The following is a 19466-nucleotide window of genomic DNA, read 5'->3' on the forward strand; positions in this document are numbered from 1 at the left end:
TGTGCCTTTTCTACTTTCAGTGGTTCATGGAAGATGTGCGTGGGGGGCGGGGGGAAAGTGGACAGAAGGCTCGTGTCTTTAGTGGTCATGCTATTCTGCAAAACGGTAGTGAAGTTGCAAAGGTGAACAGTCGCAGCTCAAACCTGAAGAGAATAATTTTGAGAAATTATGATCCAGCTCTGCTGTCCCTTTGCACCCCACCCAAGGCATTTTTGCAATCATTATTATTATTGATTCAAATATTTTTCTCTAATCCAAAAATGCATTGAAAGAAAGCAAAAGTCAGTTTTTGCTTTCTATGTTATATGCACTGCTAAAGTGAGCTGCTCCTGACCTAGGTTAATAGTGTTAAAATTTTAATCCTAAACTCAATCTATTAAAGAACAATACTCTGTCAAACATTGCCCGTTTATAAATGTTACTTGATAAATTAACTGAAGACCATAGCTATTTATAAAATTGCCTCCTGATGCTAACTATCATGCAAGAAAACTTATTTCTAACTTTTAACTTCAACCTTTGGTCATCAGATTATTTTTCCAAAGGATTGTTGCAGCACTCAAGTTAATTATAATATAAGTTTAAAGGAACTCTATGCATTAAAACTCTCTATAACACTATTCCTGAGGCTTACTATTACTATTTTCTGCAATCTTTAACCCTAACTTCATCTAGACTCTAACCTCAACCTATACATAAAAATATATTCATTCCAAAGTGAAGGGAAATAATAATTCTTAGGGAGATTAACATCATGTTAATCATATTTTAAGTCATTCTAAAGCTCAATGCAAATTTTGAGCTAGGCCTCAACCAATCCTATTGTAACTTCATCCTAGAGCCAATTCAGATATTCCCATTAATAGTTATTCTAGCAGGCAATTCCCAATATAATAGAACATATATTAGTCTAACAGAGTTGGAAAGGAACTCAAAGCTGGCTGAGAAGTCCGGGAGTTGAAATCCACAAGTCTTAAAAGTTGCCAAGGTTGGAGACCCCCTGGTCTATATCATTTCAGACAAAAGGCTGTTCAATTTCTTCTTGAAATCTTCCGGTGATGGGGCACCCACAACTTCTGAAGGCAAGCCATTCCACTGGTTGATTGTTCTCACAGATAGAAAATTTAGGTTGCTTCTTTCCTTGATTAGTTTCCATCCATTCTTTGTCTTGCCTTCAGGTGCTTTTGTAAATAGTTTGTCTCCCTTATCTTTGTGGCAGCCCTTCAAATACTGGAACACTGCTATCATATCTCATCTAGTCCTTCTTTGCACTAGACTAGACATACTCAATTCCTGCAATCATTCTTAATATGTTTTAGCTTCCAACTACCTAATCATCTTTGTTGCTCTTCTCTGCACTCTTTCCAGATCTCAACATCTTTTTTATATTGTGGTAACCAAAACTGGATGCAGTATTCCAAATGTGGCCACACTAAGATTTTGTAAAGCGGTACTAATACTTAATATGATCTTGATTCTATCCCTCTATTAATACAGCCTAAGATTGCATTTGCTTTTTTTGGCTGCTGCCATACACATTGTTGACTCATATTTAAGTGATTGTCCACTTGGACTCCAAGATCTCTCTCAAAGTTACTGGCATTGAGCCAAGTTTGACCTCGTCTGTACCAGTACAGTTAGTTTTTCTTGCCTAAGTGTAGAATCTACTTCTACATTGAATTTCATTTACTAATATTAATTAATATTAATACTAATAGTATTAATCAACAATCAATATTAATAATCACTACTTCCCATAAGAATGCATTCCAATCCCAGCCCTCATACTAAAGTTTAATTCATTTTTAAGGAATCTTAACCCAAACCAGGATGCAGTGCAATTTTATGGATTGTGTTTCAGATTTTTGTTAAGGTGAGAACTGAATAATAGGGCAGTGGATAGGCAAAACTTTTGTATGCATTTAATTTTCTTAAACTTAAAATCCATTAAACTATGATAGGCTTTTAAATATGTTTTAACTGTTTTTTAGTATTGTAAAGCTGCTCAGAGTCACACAGCCCTGTAAGTTTGTTTAATAATAAATAAATAAAATTGGAGACCATTATACAGTATTTTTTTTATGCTTAAAGGGAATCTTCTGTATAATATGCAGCTAAGAATGATTACTGTGGTTCACATTTGGGTGAATAGAAGCCCAGCCCTAACCTAACCAACACTACTTTCTCCTAGTTCAAGGAACCCTAAACCTTGGCATATCCTGATCCGTAGGTATATAAATAATACGTACTTCAAGTATTGCTTCTTGCTACTTTTATCTTCCTCATAATATCAACCAAAGGGTAGCACTATGCATAATCATTCATGTTCTATTCTCACATTCATTTTTATCGTAGATTTCAAGGAAACCTAGGTCTAATCTTAACTTTAGCTTTAGTCTTTCAGAATATTTTCCCAAAGCATTGCCCCAGAATTCCGCCCTAACTTTAATGTCAATTTTAAAGCACTGTTATGTCCAAAATCTCACCTTAATACTAATCCTCAGATTTATTTTTAGGATAAAACATTTAGAACCCTAACCCTACGTTTATTCTACCCTTATTATGCCTAGTTGCTAAAAGCATTTTAAACAGAAGCACAAGATTCACTTGCAGATGGAATGCTATGACCTCTAGCAGGTAGAACATGTGTCATCCTCATGACTTTGCATCCATGTAGTATCACACAACCATGTAACACTTCCTCTGTCAGCCGTGTAACAGTTCCTGTGTCAGGTCACAGCAAGTCCTGCAAAGTAGGGGATGGTTCCCCACCTATTTTATTTGACAGGTCTTCTTTTTCTACCCTGGCAAACATTTCCAAGGAAATATTGAAGCCATCCGATGTCTGCGTTATTGTATCTCATTAGAGCTATTCATACTTTTGTAAATGGTAGAAGATGTAGCAATTAGATAATGCTAGACGTGGCAAAAGTCCCATTTACAGGTAGTCCTCAATTTACAACCACAGTTGAGCCCAAAATTTCCAGTTGCTAAGTGAGACATTTGTTAAGTGAATCTTGTCCCCGTTTTACGGCCTTTCTTGCCTCAGTTAAGTGAATCACTGCTGATGATAAGTTTGTAACGTAGCTGTTAAGCGAATCAGGCTTCCCCGTTGACTTTGCTTGTCAGAAAGTCACAAAAGGGGAATCACATGACCTTGGGACACTGCAACCGTCATAAATAAAGAACCGGTTGCCAAGCATCTGAATTTTGATCATGTGATCAGGGGAATCCCAAAGGTGCTTTTTCAAGGGGTACCTGGACTTTGAGGGGTTTTTTTTAAGGAGGGTTTGCTGCAAGGGTTGTAAGTGTGAAAAACAATCATAAGTGTTCTGACCCACGCCCTTTTCCAACAAATCAAACACAATCCAAAGGGAACAGAAACCTTGTAATGCTTCTGCAAAATAATTAGCTGTGATAAGCACAAGCCTTGCCAAACTAAGAGACTTGCCAAAAGATAACAGACAAGAAATAATTTGCAATACAAGAATCTTCAAATACAAACTCAAGATACTGGAATGTCCATGAGGCTGGAGTTTCAAAACGTCTTTGCCTTCTGCAAAGTATGTTTCTTTTACAGCTGGCTTTTATCTTCTTGAAGGAGGGGCCATTACCTTGCAGCCTTACTCCTGAGTCGCCCAAGCTGTTGTAACTGTTCTTTCCTCCAAGCAATCCTGTGTGCACGCGCTCTTGGCACAGGCTCTTCGGGAACCTCCTCATCACTGCTGCCAGCCCCCACAATCTCTGAAGGCAGCAGTCTACTCCCTAATGGTCTTGGGCCCTCATTTGAGTCCTTGTTCTCCTCAGCCATCCGCACCTGCTGCCAGCTAGCCACAACAATAAGTCATTTTTTTCAATGGTCAGTAAACGAACTGTTGTAAGTCAAGGACTACCTATATTTTACATTGAGCACTCTGACCACCTTATGATGGTTGTGATCTCATCTCATTTTCATCAAAGGTGTCTTGCCCTGGTGTGTATTTGACAGAGAAGAACGATGTTTATCTCACTGTTTGTGTTCTGGGCCAGTGCAAGGAGACCGACTGCATTCCTCCAGTGTTCCCTCTGTTGTTCCATGAGAAAATGTGGTTTGAGAAGGTATGTTAAAAACAAACAGAAATATACCCAATGTCATGGCCTGGTTTCTTATGTACGTGTAAGCTTTGATTGGATCCATAGGTATGGAAGATCACAAGCAAGATAGCCTCGTTGGAAATCCCTAAGAGATCATCTGTCCCATCCAATCTCTTGTCAAGACAGCATCTGTAATGCAAATCTGTAATGACAATACTCTTGGCAGATGCCCAGCTATGTCTTAAAACAGGGGTCTCCAACCTTGGCAACTTTAAGACTTGTGGACTGCAAGTTGAAGTCCACAGGTCTTAAAGTTGCCAAGGTTGGAGACCCCCGTCATAAAGAGTGTCTACTTCATTCTAAGGCAGAATCAGAGGTGATATTCAGGAGGTTCTGACCAGTTCTGGAGAACCGGAAGCGGAAATTTTGAGTAGTTTGGAGAACCGGCATATACCACTTCTGACTGGAGATTTTACAGTATCCTTCCCCTGCCACGCCCACCAAGCCATGCCCACAGAACCGGTAGTAAAATATTTGAATCCCACCACTGGGCAGAATGATGAAATATTAATGCTCGCATAAGGCGGTTTTTCTTAATGCTTGATGGAAAACTGTTGTCTGCAGTTTACATTCACCTGTTACAATCCTGTGGGAGGTGTCAATATTTTGAAATCCATGTTGCACATCTAGTACACAGCTAGTTTTTTCTTCTTCTTACAATACAAGGCTGGCTTGCAAAGATTAAAAAGAATGGAAAGGCACCAGGAAGGGTATATACGTATAAAAAGGATTAGATAGGATTTCCTTGGCTTTACTTTTATCCTCTGCCTTTGATGCCTTTTGTATCTTACTCTTTCTCTGCACTTTGTAAAAATTAATTGCCGAGAAAGGGAATAGTCATGGTGGGATCAACGGCTCACCCCAGTTTTATGTATGGCGCGTGTGTAATGTAAGTAAAAAAGAGCTGGGACTTTGATCGTGGATCATGGCTGCTATTCTGCATTTTTTGACTCCTACCCAGTGGTGCAATTCAACCGGTGTAACAACTGGTTCACACTCCACGTTTAAAAAAGCCTCTAATACTTACCTTCAACTGCCTCTATGAAGAAAACAGCTAAGACGCGGCAAACAGTTCTCCCGCGCGAATCAGCTGTGCTCTAAACAAAGGAAATAAAGCACAGGAAAGAGCAGGGGCAAGTGGGCGGGCCCACACGCTCGTCGCAGTGGAGCCAGCTGATCATTGGAACAAGGGGTTCGCCCGAACCGGTCCAAACCGGGAGAATCCCAGCCCTGCTCCTACCCCGTCCAAAGATGTCTTCGAGCCCTTTGTTGGAATCCAAGGTTTTAAATGTTTATGCCAATCATTTCAAACAAGTGTTCTTCAAGATTCTGCCCAGTGAATATAAATATCAGGTGAGACATTTACTGAATAGCAGTTGCCATCCTAATTTTCCATAATGCTTCTAGGCCTCAGAGGTTGCTTTGGGGGTTCTCTGATGCTGCTTTTTGCATCAGGCTACTTCCTGCAGTGGTATGGCAGCTGCTTCCCACAGCACCCCTTTCATCTCCGTCAGTTTTTGAGAGAGAGAGAGGATGGGAACAAAAGGCAAACCTATGCCCTCTAAGCCAGTAGCTTTTTTAAAGTGAGTTTCTCTTTTTTTTAGCATGGCTTAACTTTGGCCAATTGCTTTCTACCCATCATGCGAAGGTTGTCATATAATATGGTTATTATGTGGGTGCTCTTTTAAGGATTGCTGGTGTGTTTTATTAATGTGAATTAACCTTGGTTTATTTTAATGGTTAATGACGGCAAACTTTTACCACAGTGTCAGCAAGCCAGAATCCAATTTAACAATTCAGACTGTTTTATTTAGCAGCGGTTATTTTATCTGATGAACAACAGTGAAGGGTCTTTTAAATTTCCTTCAGCAGAACAAAAACATCTATGTTGACATTTTGATATTTATGTGTTCATTAACTTCAGTCAATTGAATAAATTAAATTTTGAAAGGATGAATATTAATCAGATGAGACTTTATTGAAAAATGGCTATTTCTAACAGTTTTATTATCGTCCTTTTTTGTTTCTATTTTTGTAGGTATTTGAAAATGCTACAGATCCTATTACTGTTGTAGAACTGCTGGAAAGTAAGTCTCCCAAAATATATCCCTTGCTCTTCCAAGTAAAATTTGCTTTCAGTGGTCAGTGATCAGTATTATACAAGTTTCTTTTAAAGAAGTTAAATACACGAAGACATAAAAATAAAATATTGAGATATAAAAAGAGATGTAGGAGACACAAAATTAATTATTGGATTACAGCAACCATCGGACTAATTACTACACATTTAGTAAAAATGTGAGATAAAGAGATTCCAACATTCTAATTCATTAGTCCTTAAATGTACTTAGGCAATTACAGTAGTTGTACAAGCTGAATAAATGAGTAAATAGTATTTACTGTCAGTGTTATTTAACATTGTAAAAACATAAAATGATAGTTTTGAAATTCTGCCCTGCAGGGGCCTTCTGGTTATGGATTCAGTTCTGTTTTTCAGTAATTGTGCCGTAGTTGGCCTGATAGCTGTTACAGTGCCACAACACATGCACAAAAAGGGCATAAGGTGTATTGTGAAGCAACACTTGTATCATCAATAGTCACCTTCCCGACCCCTTGGGAGTCCATTCTGCTTTCAACTCAACATGTGGAAAAACAAATCTGGTCACGTTGCCAATTTCAAAAACAGATACAAAAATTTATGCCACCAGATAAAGACCGAATGCACCAATTATCACATTAAACAAGAAGAAAACCTTCTAAGCACCAATTCCACCCGTGCTTTTTACAATTTTGTAAACAACAAACTAAAAGACTCAAGGTCCATCCCTCCCTTGATAGGACCTGATGGTAAAGACTGCTGCGACGACACCATTAAAGCCAACATCTTTAACACATTCTTGGCTCAGTATTTGTAAACAGCAATGGATCATGCCCAGTATTTCCTAGCCGTACCACAGATAACAACAATGACCTAATACATATCGATTTCACAGAAGACAATGTTGAAAAATCACTACGCAATCTAAAACCATCTCTATCTATTGGACCGGATGGAATATGTGCCTACTTCTTAAGAAAGCTATCCACTGCCATAGCCAAACCTCTAAGCATAATCTTTGAAAAATCTTTCAGGACCAGCTCCTTGCCTAACCTATGGTCACAAGCCACAGTCATCCCCATCTTCAAAAAGGAGACCCAAGCCTAGTCAAAAATTACAGGCCAATCTCCTTATGCTGCGTCACCTGCAAAGTCATGGAATCAATTATTAACCAATCCATCATCCTCCACTTAGAGACAAACAACCTACTCTCCAATAAACAATTTGGTTTCAGAAAAAAACTATCCTGTAATCTGCAACTCTTACACTGCAAAAACATATGGACGACACAACTCGACCAGGGCAAAGCAATAGACGCAATCTACATAGACTTCTGTAAAGCCTTTGATTCAGTGGTACACGACAAACTACTCCTAAAAATAAAATCCTATGGTATATCTGGACAACTGAATAACTGGATAGAAGCATTCCTGTCAAACAGACAACAAATGGTCAAAATCGGGAGCGTCCTATCAAATCCAGTACCTGTCAATAGTGGTGTCCCTCAGGGCAGTGTTCTAGGACCAACTCTCTTCATACTCTACATAAACGACCTCTGTGATCATATTAAGAGCAATTGCGTTCTCTTCGCTGATGATGTAAAGCTGTTCAATACCACAGACAATACTGCTACCCTACAAAAAGATCTTGACTATGTATCCGAATGGTCAAACAAATGGCAACTTCAAATCTCAACAAATAAATGCTCTGTCTTACATATTGGCAAAAAAATCAGAAAATAAAATACAAGCTGAATAGTCAAGACCTTGTTGATGACCCAAGCTCTGTAAAGGACCTTGGAATACTCACCTCTAATGATCTGAGTGCTAGAGCCCACTGCAACTACATAGCCAAAAAGGCATTAAGAGTTGTTAACCTAATCCTACGTAGCTTTTTCTCTGGTAATATCACACTACTAACCAGATCATACAAAACATTTGCTAGACCAATACTCGAATACAGTTCATCAGTCTGGAACCCTCATTACGTATCTGATATTAGCACAATTGAGAAAGTCCAGAAATATTTCACAAGAAGAGTTCTCCACTCTTCTACTCGTTGTAGAATACCTTATGCCACCAGACTTGAAATTCTAGAACTAGAAAACCTTGAATTACGCCGTCTTCGGTCTGACTTAAGCATGGTATATAAAATCATACATTGCAATGTCCTACCTGTCAATGAATACTTCAGCTTCAACCATAACAACACAAGAGCACACAATAGATACAAACTCAAAGTAAACCGCACCAAACTTGATTGCAGGAAATACGACTTCAGCAATAGAGTGGTCAATGTCTGGAATACTCTACCCGACTCTGTAGTCTCTTCCCCAAACCCCAAAACTTTAACCTTAGACTGTCTACCATTGACCTCACCCCTTTCCTAAGAGGTCTGTAGGGGCGTGCATAAGCGCACCAACGTGCCTACCGTCCCTGTCCTATTGTTTCTCTATTCTTTTATTTTTCTTATATATACCCATTTCATGTATTCACAACTATGTATACACTTATACTTATTATCTTGGAAACAATTGACAAATCAAATAAATAAATAAATAAAAAATAAATAAACTAGACCAGATTGAAGGTGCTGTAGGCATTATCACAAGATATCGCCAGAGATGTAACAGATGATCTGGTTCAGACCTCATAAACAATCATTTTCCTATTGTGTGCCAAAATTTGAGTCACACAAAAATGCTTCCTCTTCTTTCTATTCTTGCGTGGCAGTGCATGGGATCAAAAGCAAGAACCTTTTTTTAGTTTTAAATTAAATCAGGAACTGCTTATCCTGATGCTGTTTGAGCTTGGGTGATAGATTTGCTCAAACTATTAATAATGAGATCAAACAAAGATCAAACCGAGGTTTCAGGACCCTGTTTGAATTGTGGAATCAAAACTGAAAGTATAATTTTTAAAAAATTGAATGTGAAGAAAAAAGAGATGCTGTGTGCTGTTTTTTTTTGTATTTCCTTCTTTGTAATGTTCACGAATATGTTTGAAGATCATGGTTTGGGAATATTTCAAGAAAGACCTTTTATTCTCCTCCCACAATAGATTAGAATATTAATAGATGGAAGTAATATTTGGATATTTTAGGTATGAAAGTCAACCAGGTGATCTTGGACCAGTCATTCTCTTTCAGCCCAATCCACCACACAGGATTGTTGTTGTGAGGAAAATAAGAGGAGAAAGATGTGTTGGATATGTTAGCCACCTTGAGTTTATTGTGACAATAATAAAGGCGGGATATAAATAAATCAATAAATATTTTTTTCAATATCTATCTTTCATTAAAGTAAACTAAAATGAAACGGAGTCCCTTGAAGACTAAAATATGAGTAATACCATATGAAGATCTAAGAACATGTGCCTCATACTGTTTTGAGACTTCAGCACTTTTGCACATAAGTATTACATTTGCTTAGCTCTCATGAATAATATGTTTGATTTCTCATTTTCAGAAAACGTGGCAAAGTTTCGATTATCTGAACTGATACCTTCAGGTAAATTTGAGAAATATTTTTTCAATCTCATCTATCCTGTAATGCAGGGGTGTCAAACTGGTGGCCTGTGGGCGGGATGCGTCGTGCACAGACCACGCCCACGAAGGGGGAAAAAACCATCACAATACGTCGTGTGACGGCAATGTGACACCACAAGTTTGACACCCGTGCTGTAATGGAAGAGTTACTATTTAAGGAAACAATGAAGTGAGCTTTTTGATCTCTGATGTTGCCATATTTATTACTGCTACATATTTATTAATTATAAATGAGATGATCTTGAACCAAAATTATATAGCTGAAGTTTCCCAGTGTGAAATTTATACAAGTAGTCCTAAACTTATGATCACAATTAAGCCCAAACTTTATGTTGCTAAGCAAAACGGTTAGGTGAGTTTCCCCCCATTTTATGACCTTTCATGCCACATTTATTAAATGAATAATTGCAATTGTTAAGTTAATAACACTGTTGTTAAATGTATTTGGTTTCACCATTGCCTTCGCTTGTCAGAAAGTCACCAAAAAATGATCACATGACCCTACAACACTGCAACTGTCATAAATACAAGTCAGTTGCCAAGCATTTGAATTTTGGTCATGTGACCACACGCATGCTGCAGTAGTCATAAGTGGGAAAATGGTCATAAGTCACTTTTTTCAGTGCTGTTGTAATTTTGAATGGTCACTAAATGAACATAAGTAAAGGTAAGTTGAGGACTATCTGTATATGAAAAATATTATTTCTTCAAAAATCTGTGAAGTTCATTCTTTCTTTGTTAAAGCTTTTTTTGTGACAGTTGATGCATAAACAAGACAAATGCCAATTCTTTAGCCACAGTATTTATTTCCTTAAGCTACCCGTAGCATCGAAGGAAATTGATAGTGCCTGAAGACCAGTGATTGGCATTGAAATCCATTTTGGATATCTGTTAAAACTAAAAGACAGAAAAGGAGCCTGGAAACCTGAGGTGGGTTCTGGAGTAACTGTGGCAATTTTATCATGGGGGTGCAAAGCTTTTAAAGCAAGGGCATCCGGTCTTGGTAACTTTAAGCCTCATGGACTTCAACTCTTAGAATTTTCCAGCAAATGGCTAGTTGGAGAATTCTGGGAGATGAAGTCCATAGGTCTTAAATTTGCCAAGATTGGACAGACCTGGTTTAAATGAAATAGTGACATGATTGTGAAGCGAGGGCTAGAATCCTGAGAAAACAGGAGAATATGCATGGCAGAAGGGATAGTGAGTTGATTTTGTGAGGGAATAAATATTCTGATTCCACTTTTGTGAGCTTGCTGTGTGTAGGGCGTATATCTGTGTCTCTTATTTCATAGGGTCTGTTTGGCAAATTGATTTAGGAGCTTGCTTGTGTTAAAATTTTCTTGGAAGTGAACACAGGGTGGCAGAATAGGCCTTCTGAGCAAGGACTAAGTCTTTTTAGTCCTACATTCTGCTTCTCTACTTTTCTATTTGAGTCAACTCATACAAATACATCCTTCCTTCAACCACTTTCACAAAAATATTATTTCTAATGGAAACATTCGAACATTATTATATTTTTTAAATTTGTTTATATGCCCTCATGAAATGAATCTTTGCAGAAGTAACCCAGCCAAAGTTTTACTGCATGGTAAAGGTTGATCTTTTCTGGTAGTGTTGAAATTGTTTATACCTAAAAGTATTCATGCTGATCTTTTCTGGTTTTGAAATCTCCAGTTTTAATAATCAGGACCACTACATGTTATGGGTCAAGCAGGGAAAATATCCTTTTGGGGTGTCAATCTCCATCAATCTGATCCCACAATCAACAGTAGATAAATTGGGGCTTTGCCTGTGATTCCACATCAGAATTTGTATCTAATGTGTTCGTAAATCAATTCTTCTACTCTTCGTACTATATCACATATATGTGGACACACACAAACACACACCTACCTCTACTGGGCCATTTATTCTTAAGGCAGAAAGATACTTAATATGTTTACATCTTACTTTCTGCTCAACTAAAAATCCAGATTCTTTATTATGACCTTGAGATGTTCATCAACTCATCAGTTCTTGAGTCAGACTCTGATCTAGGCCCTGCAAAAATATGTAAAGGGATGAAAGAAGACTTGGTATAAATTAGGTCCAACTTTCTTGGTTTTCTTTGGTTATTATCTTGACAGATGAATGCGCTTTTTCATTGTTCTGAGAATAAGCAGGTGGGGTAGTTTGAAACTATGATTTCTGCTATGTCTGGAAAGCATTACATTGTCCAAATATCAATTGTGACTTATTATTCAAGACTGTTACATCAGCTACTACACAATGAGTGAAGTAACTCTTAACTTTGGGACCTGGTATTTGATAGTGAATCTTTCTCCCCCAAATTAGAATAAAAATCTAATAGATTAGCTCGGTGATTTGCAAATGCTGTTTTCTACATTTTCATCTGGGCATTTATGCCAGGCTAAAATTGATACTGTGTGCTATCAGTACTTTTGTGGAAGATGTACTTTCTTTTAATTATGTCCAACTGCAAAGCCTGAAAAAGAATAGTCTCATTGCCCCTGAACAAGATCCCATCTTGGACTCTAAGCCTCCACTGATAGCTCATACATAGTCTGGCCACTTCTACAGTGTCTGACCACCTGTTAACCATCTTCATCTGTGGACTTCTGTAGTCCCTTTGCCTGTCAACAGTGTTAGAAATTGTTAAGTACTGTAACACTTCATGGGTTCTGTGTCCTTCTCAATAAAATCCTCTTTGGTGACTTAAAGAGGAATGTTCTGTATGAAGTTTCTCAGTGCAAGATGATGCTCTTATGGAATTTTCATATATCTAATCATTGTAATTTTATTAAGACTTCTTGAAACTCTTCAGGGCACCTAGCAACTGTTTCTGTGCAATACATTTTCAAGGTTTGTGTTCTTATTGGGCCTGCATTGTTTGGCCAAATGAAAACAAATAGAACTTCTCCATGTATAGGCAATAGTTCTTTCTCAAACTATGTGTAAGATCACTTTAAAAGAATGCTTGATTAGAATGTACTGAGTAGAATTCCTAGCCATATCTCTGTTACCGGTACATTGTTTTGCAACACAAGCTGTTCTGCTGAACTTTAGTACAGGAGAATAGGGATTTGGGATAGATTTTAATTTTAAAAATAATGCCTGCAAATCACTTGTGGATCATTCTCACCCAACGTCTTTATTTTTTTGAGTTGTGAGAGTGTTCCACAATGATCTCTGTTTAAAACTCTGCCAGGCTATGTATTATGCTGAAGAATTTCTAGATTCCTTTCCTGTTCTTTGGTCTTAATATCCCTTGCATTGCTTTTCCAAGTCCAGGTTATGGACTCCACTTTCAGCAAGTGTCCAGTTTAAAGCACTTGTTTCAGTCTTAGCTGGACTTTATTAGGATTCCATTTAGTGTGCCACTCTAAGAAAACAAGAAACCTTTTTTTAAATTAAGTCTTGTATTGTTTCTGTTTCAGTATTTTCTCCAGTAATGAGGATGGCAGCTGTAATTACTTTTCTGTCTGAAAATGCTCCTCTTCTTGATTTAGTTTTTAATGAAACCTAACAGGCTCGGGTTGCTGATCCTTGTTTATTTATTTACTTGTTTACTTATTAGATTTTTATCCTGCTGTTATTATTTTATAAATAACTAGCTGATAACCCAGCTTTGCCCAAATATTTATTTATCCCAATCCTGTATTAGATAGGAAAATCCTGTAGTCAGGACGCTGTTGTACTGTCTTTCGTGCAGCATCGCAATGCTTCTGTTCATCCACAAGAGGGAGACCCCTTGTGGAATACTGTGAAACCGTTACCCATGGCAAGTCCACTGTGCTGTACAGTAGAAGCCATTTTAAGGCATATATACACCCCAAGAGGTGTTAGGGCTGTCTTACCCGCACAGTATTTGTTTCCAGAGGATTAGTCATCTGTGTACCAAGTTTGGTTGAAATTGCTCAAGGTGTTCCAGAGTTATGTTGGAACACACACACATTTGTTTTTATATATGTGTGTATGTATGTATGTATATGTATATGTATACATATATGTATATATGTATGTATGTATGTAGGTCTAGGTGTGTTCGGGTCTTTTCCCGTGTAAGATTTAGAGTATCTTGGCGACGTTTCGGCAAGGTCCCACTCGCCATCCTCAGGCTGGTGCTTTCGGCTTTGTGCCAGTGCAAGCAGTGTGTGATTGGAGCTGCCGTCTCTCTATAAATACTGGTGGTGGGGGCTGGTGTGCTGGGCTGGTTGGCTGCGCTGCTGCCTCTTGATTGGTTGATGGAGTTGATGTTGGTATAACGGGCTGTGTGATGGCCTTGTGAGTTTTGTTGTGGAGATATCCTGGATCTTGTGCTGTAATCTCCTGGATCGTTTGTTTTGTAGTGATCTTTTTTCCATTAGCCTCTTGTGTTTTAACGGCTTGGGTAATGGGTTGTGTGATGGGCTTGCGAGTTCTTTTGTTGTGGTATCCTGGGTCCTGCATTGTGATCTCCTGGGTCGTTTGTGTTTTGATCTCTTTTCCATTAGCCTCCTGTGTAGTAACAGCTTGGGTGATGGGTTGTGTGATGACCTTGTGAGACTTATTGCTGTGGTATCCTTGCAAGGATCCAGCTGCAAGCTCACATTACTCCGAGAAGCACAAAGCCGAAGACACAAGCCTGAAGATGATGAATGAGACTTCATCGAAACATCGCCTAGATACTTCCAATTTTACGCAGGAGAAAACCCGAATAACCAAAGATCCACATACAAATACCCGCGAAAACCTCAGAAAAAATATATAGATATATAGATATAGATATAGATATGATCAACGCAGAGAACATAAATAATAATCCTTCCTCTTTATTTTTCCCACAACAACAACCTGGTGAGGTGACTGATCCTCCCAAAAAATACATTTATGATTTCCTGTTTAAATTTGGAAATCTTAAGTTTACCCTGTCTGTTGCTTTTAGAGTAGGCCTATTGTACATTAAAAAAATACTTAATAGCATTCTATTTATAGGAACAGAAGACTAGTAGCACACTGCAGGTAGATCCACAATCCAGTTAAAAGGGAATGGGTTATTTGCGCTGTTTTCTATCATGTTAGTGAACAATGGGGATATATTCAGTGGTGGGATTCAATGTTTTTTACTACGGGTTCTGTGGGCGTGGCTTGGTGGACATGGCAGGGGAAGGATACTGTAAAATCTCCAGTCAGAGATGGTATTTGCTGGTTCTCCAAACTACTCAAAATTTTTGCTTCCGGTTCTCCAGAACTGGTCAGAACCTGCTGAATATCACCTCTGGATATATTCCACTCTCTCTGATATTATTCACTGTGCGGACATTTGCTGAGATGTGATTTGGAATTCTTGGGTTCATGTTTTGGACATCATCACAATGCTTAGATTCCTCACTGTCTGCTTGTATCAACTTTACTTTCCAATTTGTAAGGTTTCCTGAGGAGACTCAGATTTCTCTTACACACTGCTGAGTAACAAGTCAGCAACATTCAGCGCCAGCTGAAACTCCAGGCCGTCTAACTAGGGCAGTTCTTGTAGAGTATATTGCAGAGGTCAAGAGGCAAGCATGAATCACCATGTGTGGAAGCTCTGATCCAGAAAGCTCTGTAGTTAGCGTTGAAAATAGGCGCATGTAGTTGTTATATACTGCAATGGTGGTTTTCATACAGATTGTGCACAAACATACTTCTCTTAGAAGTATGTTGATGGTGTTGATAAGGTACTGGAAAACAGCCAATATTCTCACATTGCAATATTTGTATCTGAATATTCATGATCTTGATAACTTTAGCCCCTCACAAAAATTAATGAAATTAATGATCAAGAAATGGAGAATTTAAAAAGTGAATGGTGAACAGGACCTTATTATGTGTTCTTTGCTGAGATGTGATTTTGAAAGTTGCCTACAAATTAACAGGGCAGTTTGACATTGAATTTTTATAGCCATCATCCATAAATAGAATGCAGTACTAAGGGCTAATCAGCCAAGAGCTTAATATAGCATCACACTCTAGTTTTGCAATATTACGCCAAGTTTTCTTTATGGAAGGAAGCATAACTTCAGGGTTCCTCTCCCCCCCGCTTGCAGGTTATAAACATTAATTATTATACCATGGTAGCCAAATCAGTAGCCTAACAAATCAATTCATTCCAAGGCATGTTCTTGGAGTTTGAGACAGAGTTTTCTTTCAGCTATTTCCCCTCACAAATTCTAGAATGACCAATCCACAAGAAAAGGACCTTCGCTGTTCGGATGGTACTTCCATTGCGACGATTGCTGAATGACCCACATTTAAAACCTCTTCATCTTTTTTTATTTAGACCAATGAGATACAACAACACAAACCACAAAGAGACTCTTGTGATAAGATAAACAAAAGATGAGTTCACAGACGGATGCACCCACGTATCTAGTGTAGAAGGACTATTTTCCTGCTTTCCCTCATAGCGTGGTTGTCTCACATGTGGCTATTTCTCAAAGAAAACATGTAATTTTCCGCTATTATGAGGTGTAGGAATAATCACAATAAACCATGTGTATCCTTGAAACCTTTGGGGTTTGATTATGTTTTTACATTGGTGTATTTCAACCATTTGGATATGTAATCTTGTATACCGTTAGCTGAATTCACTTGGGCTTATTTTGAAGGAGACTTATATATGTTTTCATTATGAAGGCTCCCTCTCCGGAAACTGGACATTGCTGTGAATCTTGCCATTCTCAAATGAAATGTCTTTGCTTTGCTATTGAAAGCTAAAAATAAACCCTTGCTGACAAAATGCATGAAAGCGAACAGACAATACTTTCTGGTGGTACCACATGCTTCGAGATAATGAAGGGTCAAATACAATTATATATAATAATGATGCATCCCGGAGGACAGGGAGAACGGAAAATTAAATCCCATGTCACTGAGAAAAATGACATATTTTACAATAAGAAACAGTCGCATGTGCTATATTTATCCATTTTTCCTATGGCTAGGTTTAAATTATATTAATGCAATTAGCAACTTGCTTCACTGCAGCTGAAGCATGTGCTTGTGTTCTGAAGGGAAAAAATCCTCTTTAATCTCTAGAGAAGAATGCTGTTTCATTGATAGCTAACTGAATTTGCCCTGCTTCCTAAATGTTTCATTTTGTGCAAATGGCAAAACAAAATCTAGCTCCTTTTCTAACCAGTTATGCTGGGTTTCCTTTCAGCGTAAGGACTGTTATTTAGAGATTGTTGCAAAGGGTTAGGGAAAGATAATTGAACTTTGCAAAGGTTAATCTGTGAGGGGTGGGGTTTAAAAACTCAGAAGGGCAAATACGAATATACAATTTGAAGTCCCGCCCCCTTTTCTCATCATTGATCATGTGGGTGTGGCCACCACCCTGAGGTTTTTTTTTTACTTCCGCCTCACAGGTCGTTCCAAGGTCCCTTCTAACTCTATGATGCTATGATGATCCCTCTGCCCTTACAGGAAGTACAGGTAATCCTCATTTAGCGACTGCTTCAGGTAGCAACCATTTGCAGTGATGACAGCGATGAAAAGGTAACTGGGTAACCAATCCTTGTATTTCTTTCTCCCAGTCACCTGTTTGCCATGACAGTCAGGTAGTACAAAATCGTAAGCAAATGTGAGTCATGTGATTTGTCATGTTAGCGAATGCTTTGCTTAACAATCAAGTTGCCAATCCCAATTGCAGTCGCTAAATGAGGACTCCTGTATAGAGCAAATCCTGGAACTGCTTTTGACAGCTTTATGGGTCCTAAACTGTATCATAACTCAGGAGAGAATTATGGAAACTATTGTTCATGACTCTCTCTCTCTCTCTCTCTCTCTCTCTCTCTCTCTCTCTCTCTCACACACACACACACACACACACACACACACACACCAGCAGTGTTTCTAATATGGTTCAGCGGCTCATTTCAGATATTGTTGAAGTCTTTAATTGGATGAATAATATGATATATCCTCTGCCTTCAGTTAGAAAGGTCTCTATACAGTTGGGGGGATTCTTGTGTTTTTAAAAGGTGTTGTTCTGATTCCTGGAATTTCAACAATGTTTTCTTCTGTCATGCATTGAGGCATATGGATTTTAATGCAAAGCTTTTGCATGCAGCCCATAAGCTAGGCATACTTGTAAATGAAACTGTTGAGGTTATTAGCTGTCGGTGGGTACAAGCCCTTTTTCAAATTTTACCATGATGTTTGAATAGGGGAGTTGGGGTTATGAAACCTCAACAAGCCACAATTTGTAAATCAATAACAAACCCCATTTGAAACTGCTTTATATTTTTAGCCACCTGGGGATTAATACAGGGTTTATTCATCATGCGATGATCTCTCTGTTGGGTTAGTTTATCTGGTTGCCTAAAGAAGAAATAGCTGTACATGTGAACATATTGCTTGGTCCATTTGGCTGAAGAACCCCAAATCCAATGCTTACCATTATGTATGAATGTAACCTATTTGTTGTTCACTGTGGGACAGAATATGTCATATGATGCAGTATAATTACTTGTCTTTCTGCAATATGGTACAATGTGATGTGATTGTATGTTTCATTGGTCAAAGGTATTGGCCACAATTTTCTATTTACTCTTCAGATGGAAAAGAGCTGGCGTTTTATGAAACAAACACTCGGTATTTTCTATTTCCTGAGCCAAAACTGACTCCTTCATATCCTGGAGTGGATCGAGAGCTATTAATGAACACTCATCCTTCTTTCCCGGTATGTTGGTATGAAATGAGATCTCATCTATCAGAGACAGAAATGTCTGCTCAGTAACCTGATCTTGATATGAATTATGTGATCTATCAACTTCTTGCTCTTTATTTGTGAACATTATTTAGTTAAAAACTCTTCAGAGTACAAAACAGCACAAAGCCCTTTACAGTAAAATCATTTCTGATCATTCAAAGGGCAAAATATACTACAGTGATAGCCTCAGTTGACATAATGAAATCAGTAGTTAGTAGGTTAGTGATAAACCATTGCACTGTATGGGAAGAGCTTAATGTTTTACTTTTGAATTTGGATTATTTTTTAAGTGACAAAGTGTGTGCCAAAGTTTTGGGTGTGATTTTTTTTTAATCTTACGTGCTAGTGCAGCCTTAATTTAACCTGGTGTCCTTGAAATGGGTCAGAATTAAAACCCAATAATTCTCTGCAGTTGTCTGGACAGACGCAGAGTTTTAAAAGATAATAACAGAGATTTCCTAGGTGGAAATTGTTGGGTTTGCCCCCTCAATTTCTGCCAGCTCATACGATTGTTTTATGAAAAAATATATTAAAAATTTACAAGAGTTCTAGTAGTTTATCTTTATTTTCATCTGGTAAAGCTGTTGATGGAGAACTCTTTTCCATCTGTTAATTCCTTTTTGAATATGTATCTAATTCTTGGGCAATATTGAAAGTGCCTTTTATGTTTCCAAATTGAAATAATATTGGAAACAGCAACCATGACCTTAAGAGTCATAAGGGAGAAAAAATATATATCATAAATTCAGGATAGTCAAAAACCTGAAGCCGATCAGGCCAGGGGAATGACAAGGGTTTTCAAAAAGCTACAATGGCAGTTGTGGCTGCCTACTTTTTGAGAGCTCCCCTTCCCAAATTGCATCATGATTTATCTAAAGTACACATTTATACAGGTAGTTCTTGACTTATGACCAGTCAAAGTTATAATGGACCCCCAAAAGATACTTAAGACCTAGA

At 38.1% G+C, this 19466-nt stretch overlaps 1 protein-coding gene across 3 annotated transcripts in view; it reads left to right on the top strand.

Moving 5' to 3' along the window:
* Window positions 1–19466, top strand: part of SPATA6L (spermatogenesis associated 6 like) — a 36542-nt gene that overhangs the window by 444 nt on the left and 16632 nt on the right. For all 3 annotated transcript variants that reach the window (XM_026675755.2, XM_087957761.1, XM_087957762.1), the window contains exons 2-5: window positions 3961–4098; window positions 6173–6221; window positions 9699–9740; window positions 18355–18479. In XM_026675755.2, the coding sequence (XP_026531540.1) occupies window positions 3961–4098; window positions 6173–6221; window positions 9699–9740; window positions 18355–18479 (354 nt within the window). The remainder of the gene's footprint in view (window positions 1–3960; window positions 4099–6172; window positions 6222–9698; window positions 9741–18354; window positions 18480–19466) is intronic.

The sequence above is a fragment of the Notechis scutatus genome, chromosome 2 (genome assembly GCF_049901735.1).
Source record: "Notechis scutatus isolate UNSWTSFEM ecotype Mainland chromosome 2, rNotScu1.2, whole genome shotgun sequence".
In the NCBI taxonomy this organism is placed as follows: Eukaryota; Metazoa; Chordata; class Lepidosauria; order Squamata; family Elapidae; genus Notechis; species Notechis scutatus.